At 37.4% G+C, this 18,157-nt stretch overlaps 1 protein-coding gene across 2 annotated transcripts in view; it reads right to left on the reverse strand.

The window, feature by feature from the left end:
- kirrel1a (kirre like nephrin family adhesion molecule 1a) overlaps positions 1-18,157 on the reverse strand; it is a 28,146-nt gene that overhangs the window by 4,151 nt on the left and 5,838 nt on the right. Inside the window, exons 2-14 of one of the 2 annotated variants that reach the window (XM_046851271.1) lie at positions 10,200-10,349; positions 9,255-9,404; positions 7,892-8,049; positions 7,637-7,787; positions 7,283-7,388; positions 6,491-6,639; positions 5,990-6,117; positions 5,183-5,309; positions 4,772-4,872; positions 2,689-2,905; positions 1,729-1,836; positions 1,424-1,551; positions 318-395 (exon numbers count right to left, since the gene is read on the reverse strand). In XM_046851271.1, the coding sequence (XP_046707227.1) occupies positions 318-395; positions 1,424-1,551; positions 1,729-1,836; positions 2,689-2,905; positions 4,772-4,872; positions 5,183-5,309; positions 5,990-6,117; positions 6,491-6,639; positions 7,283-7,388; positions 7,637-7,787; positions 7,892-8,049; positions 9,255-9,404; positions 10,200-10,349 (1,751 nt within the window). Of the gene's footprint in view, positions 1-317; positions 432-1,423; positions 1,552-1,728; positions 1,837-2,688; positions 2,906-4,771; positions 4,873-5,182; positions 5,310-5,989; positions 6,118-6,490; positions 6,640-7,282; positions 7,389-7,636; positions 7,788-7,891; positions 8,050-9,254; positions 9,405-10,199; positions 10,350-18,157 lie in introns of both variants that reach the window. The other variant, XM_046851270.1, reaches the window with a different exon arrangement.

The raw sequence follows: 18,157 nt of genomic DNA on the forward strand, positions 1-18,157 counted from the left end.
GGTATTTGCCAAATGGCAACAATCCAGAAATGGCAAATTGACAAACAAAACAGTTTTTTGTTTTATTACCACAATAAAACCATTTATTACATCTGGCAAAGATGATGATAAGATTTTTATCAAATCACGCTGCACCTTTTTCAAGTTTTGCTGTTGGCAAAAAACTGCTGTTTATTTTATTTAATACCTATGTTGTAAATAATTATAGTACTCATACAATATAACACAAGGTGATAAATACATAATACGTTTAAAAGCAGCTGCACATGTGTGTGTGTGTGTGTGTGTGTGTGTGTGTTAGTGTGTGTGTCGTTTACCTTGATCTCATAGTCCTGACGTGTGTCCAAGGTGTCACTGCGTAGGTCTGGTTTGAGATCAATGTCATCTTTAAAAGGCTGAGAGGAGGGAGAGAGGGTCACAGAGGGCAAAAACTAAACAATAAACGACAAACCAACCAAGAGGGAGGGCAGAAGTAACACAAGAGGGGTGAAAACGGGTTAAGAGAAAAAGGAGGACGAAGATAAAACAGAAAGAAAGGGAGGTTGAGAAAAAGAAGAAGATTAAATTCAGTTTTCCGAGAAGGAAACTTTAGATGAAATACAGGGAGTAAGGCGCGGTGACTGTTGGAGTGCACTTTAGTGTGAAGGGAGGGTTCCAGGTGACGTGTTAATGGTCATCACCGTGAATAATGATCCAAACGGGTTGTTTCAGATGCAACATAATGACCAAAGGTTTTTTAGTATCCTAGTATTAATGTTGCACTGGTAGAAAAAAGAAACCACAAATCACATTTATAATGTATTTATACATAAAGGAATTGAGAAAGTTGTTGTGTAAATTCATAAATTCTTGCAAAATCATATCCCATAAAGCATAAGGTTAAATGCCACATTACTGCAGGTTGTAACATCCCTCTCAGAATTTCCTGTCAGTACACCCCAGAGACACATCCCTATATATGATGGGACACTTGGGCTGCCTCTGTGACTTATGTTCATGGATGAATGTGTGTTGGTTCTTCAATTTTAGCAAAGTACACTACTACTGACAGCACTAGAGGCCAGCTTTCATACAGACAAGAGCTACAGAGTTTCTATTGCCGCTGCAATTATCGTTTCATCAAACCTAAATGTTTAATTTCCTGTTCACATTTCGAAGCTCAACCACCGAGACACACAGCTGAATGAGATATAGCAAGACAAACTGGTCAGATTGTACTGATATGGAGAAATAGTTGACTGACTGCTTACATTAGTGAGAGAGATAACCTTAATATGAGTGCACCAACCATGCTGTGAGCGAAGCATTGAGGAGCCTCCTCGCAGACGAGGGATGTTAGGTATCCAGATTTCATGCTCGTTTTTAACTAATACTCAAAATTTACTATTCAAATATTTAAGACACCCTGGCATATTTAACTCACCGAGTACATAGCCTTGACCATGCGACTTGCTGTGGAGACGCTGGCTGAGTCTTCCTCTAAGCTGTGGGTTTCTTTATTTATCGTCTCAACCTTGATGTCAGGTTTACCGAGTGTGACCCCACGGCGACCTGCAAACGACACGGACACACAATTTTATGTAGTTCTTTATGCAGCCACAGTTTGTCTGTGGGTTGTAGAAGAAATACATGACTATATTGATCCACACTTGAACACTATTACAACTATTAGTGCAGCACATAATCATTTCATTAGGGCGGTAAAATTGTCTGTGTGTGTTTTCTTACTTCCTTTCCGTTGGCGATATAGGAACAGTACTAATGCAAGCAGACAGAGCAGTAGCAGTATGGAGCAGCCAACAGTGCTGCCAACAATGATACCCACTGGAACAATTTCTGTATGAGAGAAATGAGAGATCGGGTTTGGGTTCAACCTCGTCGAGTCAACAGGAGCTGGATATGGGTAACTGCCTAATGCACATAGGAGTCGTTATTGTATTATTTAAAATAATTGTCCAAATCTTTAAAATATATTAAACTTCTTTCGGCTTCTCCCATCAGGGGTCGCCACAGCGGACCATCCGCATGTTTCATTTGGCACGTTTTTACGCTGGATGCCCTTCCTAACGCACCCCTCCCCATTTATCCGGGCTTGGGACCGGCACTGAGAGTGGCTGGGGTTGGTTCCCTGACCGGGGATCAAACCCGGGCCGCAGCAGTGAGAGCGCCTTATCCTAACCACTAGACCACCAGGGAACCTCTTTAAAATATATTACACCTTCAAAAAAATTTAAAATTGTTCTATTAATTTCTAATTAATAAATATTATTAAGCCACTGTTTTCCTTAATTCAGGAAGAGCAACAAAGGTAAAGTGTAATCAATTCAGTTTTCTTAAATCCATGTGCAAACTTCATTCATTGTTATTTCCACTAGGTGGCGCTATTTATATAAGTCTACATTAGAAAGAACGTACTAGTTAGCAAAGATAGCACAAGTCAGCAGTAATCATCTCTACAGTTAGATACACTTTCTTTGCTGTATGATTTGTTTAGTTTTATTACAGATAACACAGACTGGTATCTATGACTAAAAAAACCTTTTTGTTTGCAAAGTATATTTTTATTCTATTTAAATGTATATCTTTTTCCCACATGTGGAGCCTTTATGATCTTTACAGACACAAGGAAATATCTCTCCAAGCTCTTATAAGTGCACAGTTAAAAAAAAAATATGCATGTATACTTACCAGTCTCCTTCAGATTGATGATCATGGATCCTGAGCCGAACATGTTCCAGGCTGTGCAGTTGTAAGTGGACTGGAAGTCGGATTCCATGACGTTGTTAATGGTGAGAGTAAACAGCACCGCTCCTCCATCAGAGGACGGCTTACTCTGCTCCACCGTGTAGCGTTCTGGTAAAGTTCCCTTCTCTTTTTCCCACACGTTTTCCTTCCACGCCCACACCTGAGATGAAATGAAAAGTTACTTTTTTGTTTTTGTTTGAAAAAAGCAAATCAATAATTATACACTTAGTTATGTGTCTAAAATATAATGTCATAGGGCATCCATCAAAGACCAAAAACAACCTTACTAAACCGAATCTTCTTCTTCTTCTTTCGGCTTCTCCCATTAGGGGTCGCCACAGTGGATCATCAGTCTCCACACCCCCCCTGTCCTCTACATCTGCCTCTTTCACACCAACCACCTGCATGTCTTCCCTCACCACATCCATAAACCTCCTCCTTGGTCTTCCTCTTTTCCTCCTCAGCATTCTCCTACTGATATACCCCATGTCCCTCCTCTGCACATGTCCAAAACCATCTCAATCTCGCCTCCCTCACCTTGTCTCCAAAACATCCTACATGCGCTGTCCCTCTAATAAACTCATTTCTAATCCTGTCCATCCTCATCACTCCCAACAAAAACCTCAACATCTTCAACTCTGCTACCTCCAGCTCCACCTCCTGTCTTTTACTCAATGCCACTGTCTCTAAACCATACAACATCACAGGTCTCACCACAGTCCTATAAACTTTCCCCTTCACTCTTACAGATAATCTTCTATCACTCCTGCTATCACTCTTCTTCACCCACTCCACCCTGCCTGCACTCTTTTCTTCACTTCTCTAACACACTCTTCATTACTTTGCACTGTTAAACCCCAGGTACTTGAACCTTCTCCACCTTCTCCACCTCTTCTCCCTGCAACCGTATTACACCTTAATTTCAGATTTCAAAATTATTTTTGTTGTATGATCCTTACACACCCTTAAGAATCTTCAAAAGCCAGAATTTTTTTTAACAATAAATATCGTTCACAGAACAAGGCCTAAATATCTATGTGTATGTATATCTGTGTTGGTTTAATTGTGGAGAATTTCAATAACCTCACAGCAGTTGATGGAAATTTCGTGATTATGAGAAAGCAAGAAAGGAATAATATTAGAATGCATGGCCTCTTAGGACTTCTGTAGATTTCTTTTGAGTGTGAACCCTGTTAAAATAATTTCCTTTTTTTTATCTATTCTTAAAAAAATCCATATTCCCATATAACAACCTCTCACAGTCACATACCTGTCCTTCACACACATGCACCTCCATTACCTAAAGAGCTTTTCCATGCTGAAACAAAGGGCTTAGAAAATGGCGAGAAAACAGTTCTTAAAACTCTGCCCGCCTGGCGCTGTATTATTCATAGTGAACTATGAACACGTTTAAAAAATGCATAACTCCACATGTTTACAATGAGGCTCCATTTACTGCACAATCCAGTGCTACACAGACCAGAAATGATGAAACAAATACTCAGCTCCTTTGTTTCATATTTCATACATTTCTATTCAGAGCTGCATTAGAGTTTTGGCTGCCAGTCATTCTACATTACATGAATTACATTCAGACAGAAAAGAGCTTTAAATGGATAGTGCTGAGTTATAGTTAAGTCAACTATGTGGAGAGTAAAAGCTTGGTTTGTTTGTTGAGGTCTGATATTCGCAAATTATTAATGTTGGTTACATGGACTTCTGGAACTATTAATACTATTTGTAACATCCAGCCATATTGACTCCAAATACACAATATTAAAAATTAATAATGATAATAATGAAAGGTTTTTCGCCAACCCTAAGACATGTTGTGCTATTTCGTGTTGAAACTTTATGACAAAATGAACAGGGTTGTAGGCAACATTCATAATGGTTATATTAAAGAATCTGAAGCTTAGTGGAAGTTCCAACTTATAGAATAAGATACAGGATTTACACAGTAGCTTCTTAACGTCTACATTCTCCATTAACTAGCTATTAAAATTCAATTTAAGCAGACACTTACAATCTTGTCCGGTGGAGGAGTGCTGGCGATGTAACACTTGACCTCGCCTTTCTCTCCTCTGACTGCAGACTGGACTGGCTCACTGGATATAATGGGAGGACCTGTAAAGAGAGAAGCCTTGCTTATTTCGTGCTTTTGGGCAAACCTTAAATCTGAATGGCATAATTACTGTAATTCAGCATCTTAACCTTAAGTTAAGTCTCTGTGAATTGGTATATAAGCACTTCATAGAGTAGCATATTACAGAACAGTATCTCTAATCATGAGAAAAACCAACCAGCACAAGCATCTTACTGCTTCTTATTTAAAATTCATTTATTCCTAATCATGTATATGAGGCTTATAGGCTATAATATCTGCTATCAAATTATTCATGCATGCTGAGATGTTTTTAGATTACTATTTACTGACCATTGACAGTGAGAGTGACCTCTGTTTCTCCCACGCCGATCCTGGGCACTATGGCCTTACACACATATTGGCCAGCATCAGCCTGACTCACTGACTTTAAATACAGCTGGTTATTGTTGCTCAGCACCTAGAAGACGACAGAGGACAGGGTTATATTTTGGGAAAATAAATTTCATTACAGTAAAAGTATGCTGTAAACACATTTGCAACCCCTAGCAACATGAAACTTCTGAGTCAGTAACTAAAAAAAAAAATAACATAATGGGAAGCACAGGAGGGTGGAGTGTATATTTTATTTTGCACCACACCAGTAAGCAGCGATTCTTGTCAGATGGAAAAAAACGACTTTCAAATGTAAAAGAGAATGAGTTGAATTTGACAAGGCATGAGAAAAAAATGACATCTTCGCAAGTGAAAATTTCTTGAATACGATCACATTTGTCTAGCATCTGTTGGCAGATCATTTTACTGAATTATGCCAAGAAGCAAAAATGATCTGCCTATAGAATAAGAGAATATTAAGCTTCAATTCACAAAAAGTCTTGAAATAGGATTAGGAATTTTTTAATTGGTCTGCTGTACTGTTACAGAAGGAAAAACTATATCAGTGTAACTATATTTAACTATATTTCATTTGCTAAAATAGTAGTTTTTGCAGCAAAGAAATTTAAATAGAAATATATTTCCCAAGGGTATTAAAATAAAGAGGATTGAGTTGTCTATAAGTGTCTAAATAGAAAAGCAGCAGATGACAAAGAAAGATAGGAAATCTGTCGTATTCAGAGTAGTCTAGATCAGATTGCTTACCATACTGGACCCCTTCTTTGTCCATGTGAGGGTGAGAGGGGGGTTGCCTGCCCACTTACAGTTTAATGTGACATCTGAGTCCATGTCCACTGTCACTGGCTTTGGCTCTACCACCAATATAGGGCCAACTTTAAAGAAAGAAAAAGAAAATTGTAGATGCTACTTAATGATGTTATAGTTCTTTTGCATTGCTTATGAACATATGTAAAAAAGCTTCATTCGGTGGCAGCTGTTTGAGGTAAAGCTGTTTCTGGCACAAGGAACGTGTTAAGGACAAAAAATATTTTGCAACCTCTCATTTAGGTAAAAGTATATTTTCTGGAATTTTGATTTTCTGCAAAAAACACAAGAAGTAAAAAACACTTTTGATAGATAAAGCTATCATATCACCTGATTGTTGATGTCTTTAACTAATTGGTTTGTTACGCTAATTCATGTCACCCCTTAAATATGTAATGGCTGTAAATTAAATAATTAGAAGGTTTACAAACTGCTTCTTACAGTGGACGTCCACCAGTATGCTGACGTTGGTGCTCCCCACAGCATTGAACACTAGGCAAGAAACAGGCTCAGTGAAAAAAGAGTGGTCAGCTTTAGTGACGAACACGCTCTCTCTCGCACCCAGGAGCTCCACACCGCCCTTAGCCCATCTGGTAGAGAGAAAAGTGTGAGAAAATGAGAAAACATTGAAAAACATAAAGAAATGTGCTAAATGTAAGTCATTGAAATAACCTTTTATTAATATTTATTACCCAAGGAATACTGTGTGCTTTTCTATTTCGGAATACATTTTGCCCTGATTTCTGTCATACTGTCTTGCACCTTGCACTGCCTGCTAATAAGTTCCTCAATTACAAATAAGTCTGATTTTTAACTAGATATTTCAGATTTAGACATTCTCTACATTCTATTTTACAACAAAAAACATCTTTCAGGTGAACGCATCACAGTTTGGACATTGTTGCGTAATTATGTGCAATTTCCTTGAGACTTTATCAAGAGGGCACAAATAGCTGATCATATAAACAATCAAAAGAATTCAAACTGAATGACTGTATCATTTAAATCAGGCAAAGAACCTACCAAAACCAAAACACACAGTGCAATGCAGGAACATAAAACTCACCAATCATCAGCACTCATACTATAACTGATTGATTTACACCTATTTTTCCAAAACCCACTGTATTCCTGAATCCGGAATAATTTTTCAAAAGTATCAATATACATAGAGTGATATTTGTGAGCTGAACTGTTATTAGGAGGTGGCAGGTGAGCTAGAGACACACATACTTGTAACCCATAACTTGGGGGTTGGCAGTGGCTTGGCAGGTGAACGTCACTCTCTCTCCTTCCAGCACAGAACGTGGTTCAATGGACAACACCACCACAGGAGGATCTGTTCACGTCATATATTTTATAATGAAGTGAAAAAGAAAACACGGTTTGACCCACAATACTATACTAACACTAATATACTGTATGCTTAATAATAACACGAAAATATTTGACATGAATAGTAATTTCTTTCGGCCACAGCATTTCTCATTACCTGTACTACTGAGTTCTACTATGAGAGCATTCATAGTAAGGATTTGAGCAGAAAAGTCATGTATATATGAGTATGTTGAATGTGAAGAAACTCACGGTGCACATTGAGGGTGACAGAGGTGCGCTTGCCCAAGGGCACAGCCAAGTTGGTGGCCATGCATGTAAAGTTCTTTCCTGTGTCTGTGTCCACTGGGATGACAGGTAGGAAGCTGCGCGTGGTGACTCGCTTCCTATCGGTTAGCACCTCCTACAGAGAGGGAGAGATTTTTTTGGAATGAACTTCATGCACAGTGCTTTATAGACAAGAAAACACAGATCTAAAAGAAATGGGTTTGAATGTGCAAGTCTTACTGTTGTGCTGACTGCCCCCTCTATAGGGACTCCGTCTTTTTGCCATTCTATAACTGCAGGGGGTTTGGCGCCACGTGACACGCAGCTCAGGTTGTAGGAAACCCCTGCTGTGAAAAGGATCTCTGGGGAACCCTCAATAACTGGCTCATCAGGGGGAACTGCAGGGGAATCATGCAAAGAACACATGCCATACGTTGACTATAATTCATGCTTAATATGGACAAGATTTGTGAAACATTTTTAGATCATATATACATATACTATACTGTTTTTTATATGTATAATATATATATATATATATATATATTTAAATATATACATATATAAAGTGGAACCTCGATACTCTCGACACCCGTGACCTCGACAGTTCGCGACTTCGCATTTGGAACCGGAATAAGAATAACTCGCAAAAAATCTGATAGTTCGCTAAGAAGCCACAAGTGGCTCGAAAGTTTCAAAACAGTAGTAAATAAAAGGAGTAAATAAAACATTTATGACAAGTAATTCACAATTTTTTTTGAGTTTACAGTAGAATACATGCACAATTCACTTTGAAAAAAAGAACCATCAAAAGGAAAGAGTCAAAACCTCGCGATTTTTGGTTACTCGCGATGGGTCATAGAACGTAACCCCTGTGAGTTTAGAGGTTGCACGATATATATATATATATATATATATATATATATATATATATATATATATATGTATGTTTAAGTCACTGACTGTCCATCAGCACAAATGATGGCACATTTGTTTAGTTTTTTTGATTGTTGTGGGTTTTAATGCACTCACCACAAAGTTTGCAAACGTTAAAATATAGCCAGTATAATTAACCATCTTTTTATGACAGGCTAAAAAAATAATTTCCTTTATTATTTTTTGGACATGGTGCCAGATTCAAACAGGTAAATGAAGAAACCTCTCGGATCTATCAATTCCATGTTTTTTTATGTGCCTATTTATTACATTACTTATTAAAGGTCAATTTATTATTATAGGTTTAACCTGGAAGCTTCACTATTTCACTGTGCAAAGTGAACTTCCATAAATTCTGCTTAATGTGAAACCCTCATCTTTCAAACAATTACACCTTTGCCTGTTTGAAATTTACATTAGTTGTATTTCATAAACCTTTACCATCCTGATTTGCATTATATTACATTTTGAAACGATATGATTAGCATTGATCTATAATGACTTTTAAATGTTACAAACAGTAGCTTTAAAGAATTACATGGCAAAATGTCTTGTTCTTCTGTATCTGTATGTTATTAGATAACAAGTCGGTGTAGTATTTCCTCAGCAATATACCTAATGCAACATACTTTCTCTTTTCCTAACACACACACGCACACACACTTACTAAGAACAGTGAGTTTGGCTCTGCGAGAGCGCAGGGCAGCCTCTGTTGCCTGGCACTCATAAAGAGAGTCATCTGAGAGTTCGGCCGATGAGATCTCCAAATTGTACTGCCCGACATCCACCAGCCGCAACACACGGTACCTAGGCCAAGCTGGGAACACATAACACACACAGATAATGGTCTCATTGTTTAGATTTTGCACACAATCACATCAAATGTATGTGAGAACAATTATAGCACCATAAGAAATATCAAAGGGGTACATATCAATGCTCTGTGAAAATGTTTTAAATATATGACTACTTCATATGAGCAAACAAACTTCATTAAATGACAGTGTCCTCCAATCACTCATCAAAACTCAATCTTTTACAGATTGTATCTCAACACAGATTGTGCATGTGCAGGCACACACCCAGTCATGTATGACAGGTCTCTGGTCAACACTAGGGGGCAGAAAAGGCTGTTATCTGAGACAGTATAAAATACGCTAGCGTTATGACAGGCATTTGTAGCTGCTGTTGCAAGAGAAATGACAAAAATACTGCTGTGGATTACATCATTGACCGTGATTCGCCAGAAACTGCTTGAGTTAGCTGATTTACTGTACCTGGGTATCTGTACCTCAGTGTTGGTGTGCGTTAAGTCCATCGTGTTCACGTATTTGTTATTACCTGCATGTGTGATAAGAGACTCTGTGCATGAGTGTGTGGGTGTGCATTTGTTTGTATGTGTGTGTGTGTGTGTGTGTATAAAATTTGCAAGTCAAGCACACAATGCAAAACACTCAAGCAACCATAGAAATGAGAGAAAGGGAAACAAAGAGCGAAGGGGGTGGATTTAGCAATATAATCTATTTTATAAAGGTTCAAAATGTAAAAAATAAAAGGAAAAAAAAAGAAGTAAGAAAAGGAATGGCAATAAATGTATGATTTTATGACCAACCTCGAAGGTCTTCTCCAATGCCTAAAGCAAGTCCATCCTTGGTCCACTGCACAATGCCTGAGTAATTGAAGACCACACAGGACAGGACCACTCTTTGGCCCAGAACCACCGACTGATCTGCTGGCTCCTGAGAGAACCGGGCCATCCACACTGCAACACAGAACTGCATGTTAATACTCCCATCACCATTAATCTTAGACACACACGCTCTCTTTTTCTTTTTCTCTACTGTCTTACATTCCTTTTCACAATGTACCACTGACATAAATATAAATAGCTACTCAGTTAATGCTATGCTACACCCAAATCACACCCTAATGTTTACCTCGGTATCCAAAAGGAAACCTTTTAGCTCTTTACTTTAGCTTTTAGCTCATGAGGACCATATAATTGTCCCCAGATCGTAAAAAAAACACTCACACAAAGACACACTCAACTAGACCTTTAAGCAAGTGTTCACAAGTGCATAAGAGTTCAACACCCACTATTATATTAAGTTATTATGCTATACTATGCCTCCTTTAAGAACCTAGTGTGCTTCGCTAAGTAAAGAAGCTGCACTAAATCTAACTTCAAGAGATACAGGCAGTCGATGAGACTTTGCCATAGTGAGATATATCAATATCATATAATGGGGGTTTAACTAGACTGCAGTACGACTGTAGGAAATAAATCTGATGCCAGTCAAGGCTGTAAAAATGTTTACGATGTAATTAATTAGGTAACCGACTACAGTATAATACTGGCATATTTGGATGCAACTTGAATGTTCCACTTTCAAACAATTTCTATTTGCTCTGCAATAAGAAATCTTACTTTTTTTAGATTAATAATAATAATAATAATAATATTAATATCATTTCAGATATCTTAGAAATCTTTTGCATAATTTCAATGATCGCTTTAAATAAAACATTTTCAGGCCCTGGAAATAAGCTCCACCCCCAGCTGCGGATTTCTGCTCCGTTTTTTGTTCAAAGAAACTAAAATACTGCAGCTTTACCAATATAAGATGGCCGAGAGGAAATCGAAAGTATTTTGAATATATTTACTATGAATGTAGTTTGCTTTTCATGTAGCAGATGGCGTTGAACTACCACTTTAAGATATTGCAGACACAGGATTTTAAAGTCTGCTTATAGATAAGATAACGCCTTTACATACCTCTGTTCAGACTGCAGTGCTACTTGGGTGTATAGAAGTAACTGCTACTACTAAATTACAAACCTGATTACTGATCTGTCATAACTGAATCATATCTAAAAGCATTGGAGAGCGAGTGTAGCGAAGCGTAGTCATCTGATGGGCTGGACTGACTAAATTGTCCCTCGATACCACGTTCCATACACATTTCCTAAACCACAGAACATGATATCCACCTTGGTTCCTCCCTCTTTACAACAAGCAACAAGATACTCAAGACTCCCACAGAACTTTAGCCTGAACTCGAAGCATCCAGTCACAATGAGATCTTTCTTTCATACTCTGCATCTTTAATTGGCCCCATATCAAGAATGTAGTAAAACGACTCAGAATTTCCCCCCTTGCATTTTTTTTTCCGTTCTTGCAGACTCAGTGCCATTCTGACTCCTCATCCTCTCTGCCTTTCTTTCTTTCTATCTTTCTTTCTGCCTTGCTTCCCTTTTAAAGAAATCACTTAGAGGATTCCCTACTGTTATCTGTTATGCTTGAAAACTGAGTCACTGTTGAGGGCTTGGAAAGGCATTAATAATAATAATTAAAAAAAAGAATAAACACACTCAGTCTTTTTTATCGCGTGGTTCATCTGCATCACCCACACTCTTTTTTTTTTTTTTGGTTTATTATTTTTCAAAACCCAATGCTGCTTTCTATTTCCGTGCCTTGCTCTTTGATCGGAGGGGGTTTGGAGACATGCTGTCACAACCCATTTATCACATTAAATAGCAACTCTATAGTCCACGCTCTCTCTTCATCCCTCCAGCATTCCTCTGTAGGTCCCCATTTCTCTCACTTTCTTAACAACTGGCATATGCCCAACTGTCCTACATTAACCCTCCTCTCTCTTTTTCTCTCAAATGTTGTGATTTTTTGAAAATGAAAAAAAAAAAAAGATTATTGAGATGTTCTAAGCTACAATCCAGTATGACCAGAAACCTTGGATCAGCATCAGACCTGATTTTACATATTTTCCAATCTGATCCATTGGAACATTCGAAGCTGTGAACATATAAGATGTTGACCGACTTTGAAACTGGTAATATATATGGGAAGATTTTTGTGTGTGTGTGTGTTTAGGATCCGTAACAACAGTACAGTTGAATAACCTTTTTGCATGTGGTACTGTTGTTACCACAGATCATTAATTCTAAAATCTTTTGTATGTACACTAATCCACCTCATGGAAAAATGTGTTCATATGCCTGTATAAAATATATTTACAAATAATCTACTATAGCTAATTCATCAATGAATCAATATATTTAATGCAATATAATTGACATATAATTACTCAATAGGCTAAAATGCAGCTTAGAGAGAACAGCTGAAAGATGTGTTTGTTTTGCAATAATGTAAAATGAAACTGTGAGTAACAACTTCATATTTTACATCTTGTTACACTACTGTCTTACATTACTGTCTTGTAGTGCTAATAAACTAATGATTACAGTACACATGGCATAAAGATACCTGTTACAATAACAAAACTTAAAGCTAAAGGGAAAAAAATGTAAAAAGGTTTTTAAAAAAGACACACAAATTTGTAAATCACACAGCCTTACTGTTAATATATTATCAAGCCAGATTTACAGACTAAACATTACCAGCAATAATAAACTTTCTACACATTGCAGTGCTACATCTATTGACTCCTTTTGTATTTTATGTGTGTTTTTCTCAGTGTTGTTGAAGAACTGGGCAAGGCTAACTCTTGTTTTAGTTTTTTTTTGGTCACGCTTTTAGGGTCCTGAATTTGCATCAACGCTCACTTGAACTTGGCACTAAACAACGTTTAGGCTTTTTTTCTGCACTCCGTCTGACAGCTCCATTCGGCTTCTTGTTGTGTAAGCAGGGAGCCTATATACTTCAAGTGAAATTAGTCTTCTGCATAGTGTTTAGTCTAAAAATGGGTTTGACACAGTGTCTTGGTTGAGTAGTAGCTCTTTTGTGTGTCCTCATAGTTTATCACGGTTATAAATGTTACAAATCCCCACGGTTTGGTCGTTTGCCAATTCCAACCCACTAGCTACTTCACCCATATGACAACATGGCCGGAAACTTGGGAAGATAAGGCTATTCTTTCGAGTCATGTGAGACTAAAAGCTTTATATTTTTGTAACTGCTACATCACAGTACAGCTGAATAGACTCAGCGGAACTGGCTAATTTAGCAATTTGCTAATATCGCTCTGATCGCTCTCTGCGTGAAAGTAATCCCTCTCACCCAGAGGGCAGGGATGATCACTCTCTCTTGGATTCCCGACCACGGATGGCTATTCAAATCAGCGTCGGGGTTTAGACTCATGATTCGACTCGGGAGCATACAAAAACATTCCAACGCCCATCATTTGCTTAAGACACTCAAATCAAATGTTATATGCCATTTACAACGCAATGTTGTATTCGGTAATTTCTCATAACTATTATATATAAAAATAAGTCAGAATTTAAAAAAGATAATAAAACTTTTAAAAAAATTATGTGTAATGGATTTATATGAAATGACTAATAAAAATAACCCAAATGCTACTGTAACTTCAAACTGTATTCCTGAAATGTTGCCGTGGAAGTGCAATGCTTTTAGCAGCGAATTTACTTATTTCAGTTGATCAAATAGGCTATGGAGATCTATGATAACCGAACAAGAGCAATGAAATGGCATATCAATAATGAATGATTTGTGTATCACACTAACTCTTTGCTGGATCATGTTTTTTCCATAGTTTGCTGAAAGGATTTGTAAATGTATTTTAATCTATGCATGAATTATTAACGAGACAGAGGTAACAGGGGGTAAACAGTAAAAGGTAAGAGGCATAAATTATACTTTAAACACTATTGTAAATTTCATGTAAGCAGAGAAAGAGAGAGAGAGAGAGAGAGAGAGAGAGAGAGAGAGAGAGAGAGAGAGAGAAGGTAGTTTTCATTATATGGGTTATGCAGCAGTGACAAATTTAGAGTGTCCTGATTTTCTTGAGTCACTGATCCCTGGGTACCAGCAGTAGCCTAAGACACTGCCAAAGCCCTGACCACACAAAATCTATGGTCACAACATGCTACAACCTCAGTTGCACAAACACCACACCAACCACATATACATACCACACCAAAGCTAAACACACATCGCTTGACCAAATCCAGAAAACAACCTCTCAACTGTGATCACCGAGGGTGGTCTTTATATATAATTCAGTTTACCAAAACTACTGGTGTGAACCAGAGTCATAAACCTTGGGCAAACTAGCACCCGCTATTTTCAATTATACGCACGACCACAATCCCAAAAAGTGTTCACAATAGCGCAATAGGGAATAATGCATGGCTTATTTCAGTTTCATCGTCTCTTAAGACCCCATCCACATTCATTATGCGACCAAGTTTTTGAGGACACCAGTCCATCACATCCATACGTACTTACATTTGACATTAATTGTGCTTTCTCAATCCACATGTAGTCCATGCTTACTACTGTAATAATATCCACTCTTCTGTGTAGGCTTTCCACTAGATATTGTAGCATGGCTCTAGAGATTTGTGCTCATTCAGTCCCATGAGCAAACAGGCTCTGATGTTTGGCAAGGAGTCCTGGCACGTAGTCAGTGTTTCAGTTTATCCCAAAGGTGTTCAGTGGGGGTGAGGTCAGGGTTTTGTGCGAAACACTCCAGCTCTTTTACATTAACCTTGGCTAACAGTATCTTCATAAAGCATTGTGCACAGGAGCATTGTCTTGTTGGAACACGTTTGAGCTTCTAAGTTACAGTGAAGGGACATTGTAACACCATACAAAGACAATTGATAACATTTAGTTTGCTTGTAGTTTTGTGGCAAATGTTGAGAAAGAACCACATATGGATGTTATATTCAGTCCACAAACCTTTGCTGTATAGTAAATGTGCAGATATTTTTTTAATGGTGTGAAATACGAACTAAAGCAACTGTTTAACTTAAAATTCAACACAAAATGTTGTACTTGCATCTTATAAAAAATGCAGTCACATAATACTGTCAAAGCAAAGGATTCATAAACTGTAGATCATATATAATATACTAGCAACCTCTGCATGAGACTGTCATCAAAACACAAAGTGCAATCACATTATCAAATAAGAAATTACAGATCACAACGAAACAAGCTGGTCAGCAGCCATGATAAATGGAGCCTTAGCACATGCATAACACATGCAAAACCACAATGGGCATGCAAAGGTTGGTGCTGTGGTGTTTTTCAAAGAAAAAACATTTTTCCTATCCACAAGAAACCTTTGACAATTGAATATTCTCCACTTCAAAAGCCATTTCATCTCCAGTCAACCAAAACAGTTTTCATGTGTACGGAAGTCCAAAACAGAGAAAAGACATAAAATATTTGCACATGTAGAGGAGGCCTTAGGTTAACACAAAGGAAATGAAGGAACGTTAGCAGGCTTTTTTGATGGCGTGCCGTTCCTCTAAAAAAAAGGCTTGACATTTACCGATTCACAATAGCAAAAAGGCCTACATTTATTCAGTGGCCTGAAATGTTGACATAACGCTACATTGCATGCATTAATAACATTTATCTAGCTTTTCCTGTCAAGCTAAATATATGATCAAATATTTTGCTTTTATAATTTAAGCACTGTTCGTAGTTACCGTGTTTTGTACACAATTACATGTTAATTAATGATTTGCTACAATTTATATGATATGATCTTATACGTTTTAACAGGACATGCACATTATCCTTGGTGTGGATTTCTTCGCGCTCGTTCTACCCTCCCTGTGCCAGTTCGCCTCAGGAATATGTCTTCCTAATTGAATCTAACGCAGGGAGGAGAATTTGTAAAGTCACGCATTACCATATAGCACATCTCACATTCTGCACCGATGCTTTCTCTGAACTTTCCAACCTCAGACAATAGCAATGTTGCCTTTCTCTTTCTAATGACTATCCAGAATTCCAAGACACCCACGTTTATTACAATCGTACATCAGATTCAAGAGAAAAAGATGAATAATAAGAGCTTATAATAGTCTTGAGGTTTCTTATGTTCTCCAAAAAAACTAGAGCATTTGTAACTGCTGTATTGGAAAATCTATCTGGGAAAAACGTTCACTGTTGGCTATCACTGATCAGCCTCACCACTCTTTCACTTTACTCTGATGCTATTAATCGCTATGTACGTTTAATCTGAAGCTGAATAAATCTACTGCCCTCAAATATGCTCAAATAAATTGGAGTCATCAAAGATTTAACAGCTTTTAATCACTCTGAAAATGACGGCGTTGTTTTACTACAATTTGTATGTATTTGTACTACAATTTGTACAATATTTAATATCTAATATCTATTATCGTAAAAGATCACAATAGCCTCAACATTTCTCAGGTCTGTGTTACAATAATGAATAAACTGAAACTGTCATGATGGACAACCAAGCAGCTTTTTATTGTTTAACACATCTCATTCTTAAAAGCATTTACTGGACAACTACATTTGCACTGTGTGAAGATCCTGTGAAAAAATTCAAAGCTTTCTTGTTAGTTAGCAGAAATATTCTCCCTGAACAACACACTGATGACCAGCCTTCCTTCATCTGTAGGCCTTTTGTTTATATTCGTTTCAGGCTGGTTTAAAGACTAAATTCCATTCAGCAGACGTGTAATCTGCGATTGTAAAACTCTCCGAAAATAAAGTAATATTATGCAGCTTTGATAAAAATAAAAAAATATATCTGTTTAATGAAGACAGAAAATGCATGGAAACTATGCCAAACCTAGACTCCTTGTTCACGTATCGTTCCACTTTTTCCTTTTTACAAAAAGAAATCAAACTTACAAAATAACACAATTTATTGAAGTTAAACTGTGGTATAGCAATGAAAATGGAATGTCATCGGAATCTCAAAATGCATATTAACACATCTTTAATATCATTTAATACCTACAAGTCATTAGACAGCTGATAAATTACACTACTGCGCTGTCCTAAGCACATCTTGAGATGCCTTCAAAAATAATAAAATGCAATAGCTGAATTATGCTGTGCACAGCAAAACAGCTAATAAAAGATTAAATCAATTCATAATTTCTCTTATGTGTGCTCTAATAATCTCGGCAGCACACTGTTTCCTTGGTGAACTACAAGCTTTCTGTATGTGCAAGTAAAATCCCAGACATTTATGTATTAGGCTTCAAATAGGAATAGAAGACAAAAAAGAGTCGATTAAAATGTATGGTTTTTAAAAATATAAGACTTTTGCACATTACTGAATCATTCACAATCGTTTTTTCCTGTAATGTTCTAAAAAATACATCAGGGTATTTATAGTGCTTCAAAAAGGGATCGCTGTTCGTCTGCTTTATTCAGTTCTTTGCAAAAGTCCTTTTCACTCGTGTACAGTTCTTCAGACCTCTTTCCACTAATGTGCTGCTTTATGAATATGCATCGGAATGGCACAAAGAGCAAAAGCGATGATGTCATCCAAAAATAGCCCCTACCAGGGGAGGAGATCGAATTGACTCTGCGTGCCTATCATCTGTAAATGGCACAGCTCTTTGTTTAATAGTGTAAAATACAAAACTATTAAAATAAATGTCATTGTGTTTTTAAGGGGTGTATACGATAGCTCCCTCGTATGCATGTAACGTAGATAAGCGGTTCTGCAGAAAGCACTTCTTTACATCTTCATTGCGTATAATCGCCATCTACGATCCATCCATAGTCTTAACAATAGACGACAATGGGGACGCCTAATGAAATGGACTTTGCTGAATAAA

The sequence above is a fragment of the Silurus meridionalis genome, chromosome 6 (genome assembly GCF_014805685.1).
Source record: "Silurus meridionalis isolate SWU-2019-XX chromosome 6, ASM1480568v1, whole genome shotgun sequence".
NCBI classification, from domain to species: Eukaryota; Metazoa; Chordata; class Actinopteri; order Siluriformes; family Siluridae; genus Silurus; species Silurus meridionalis.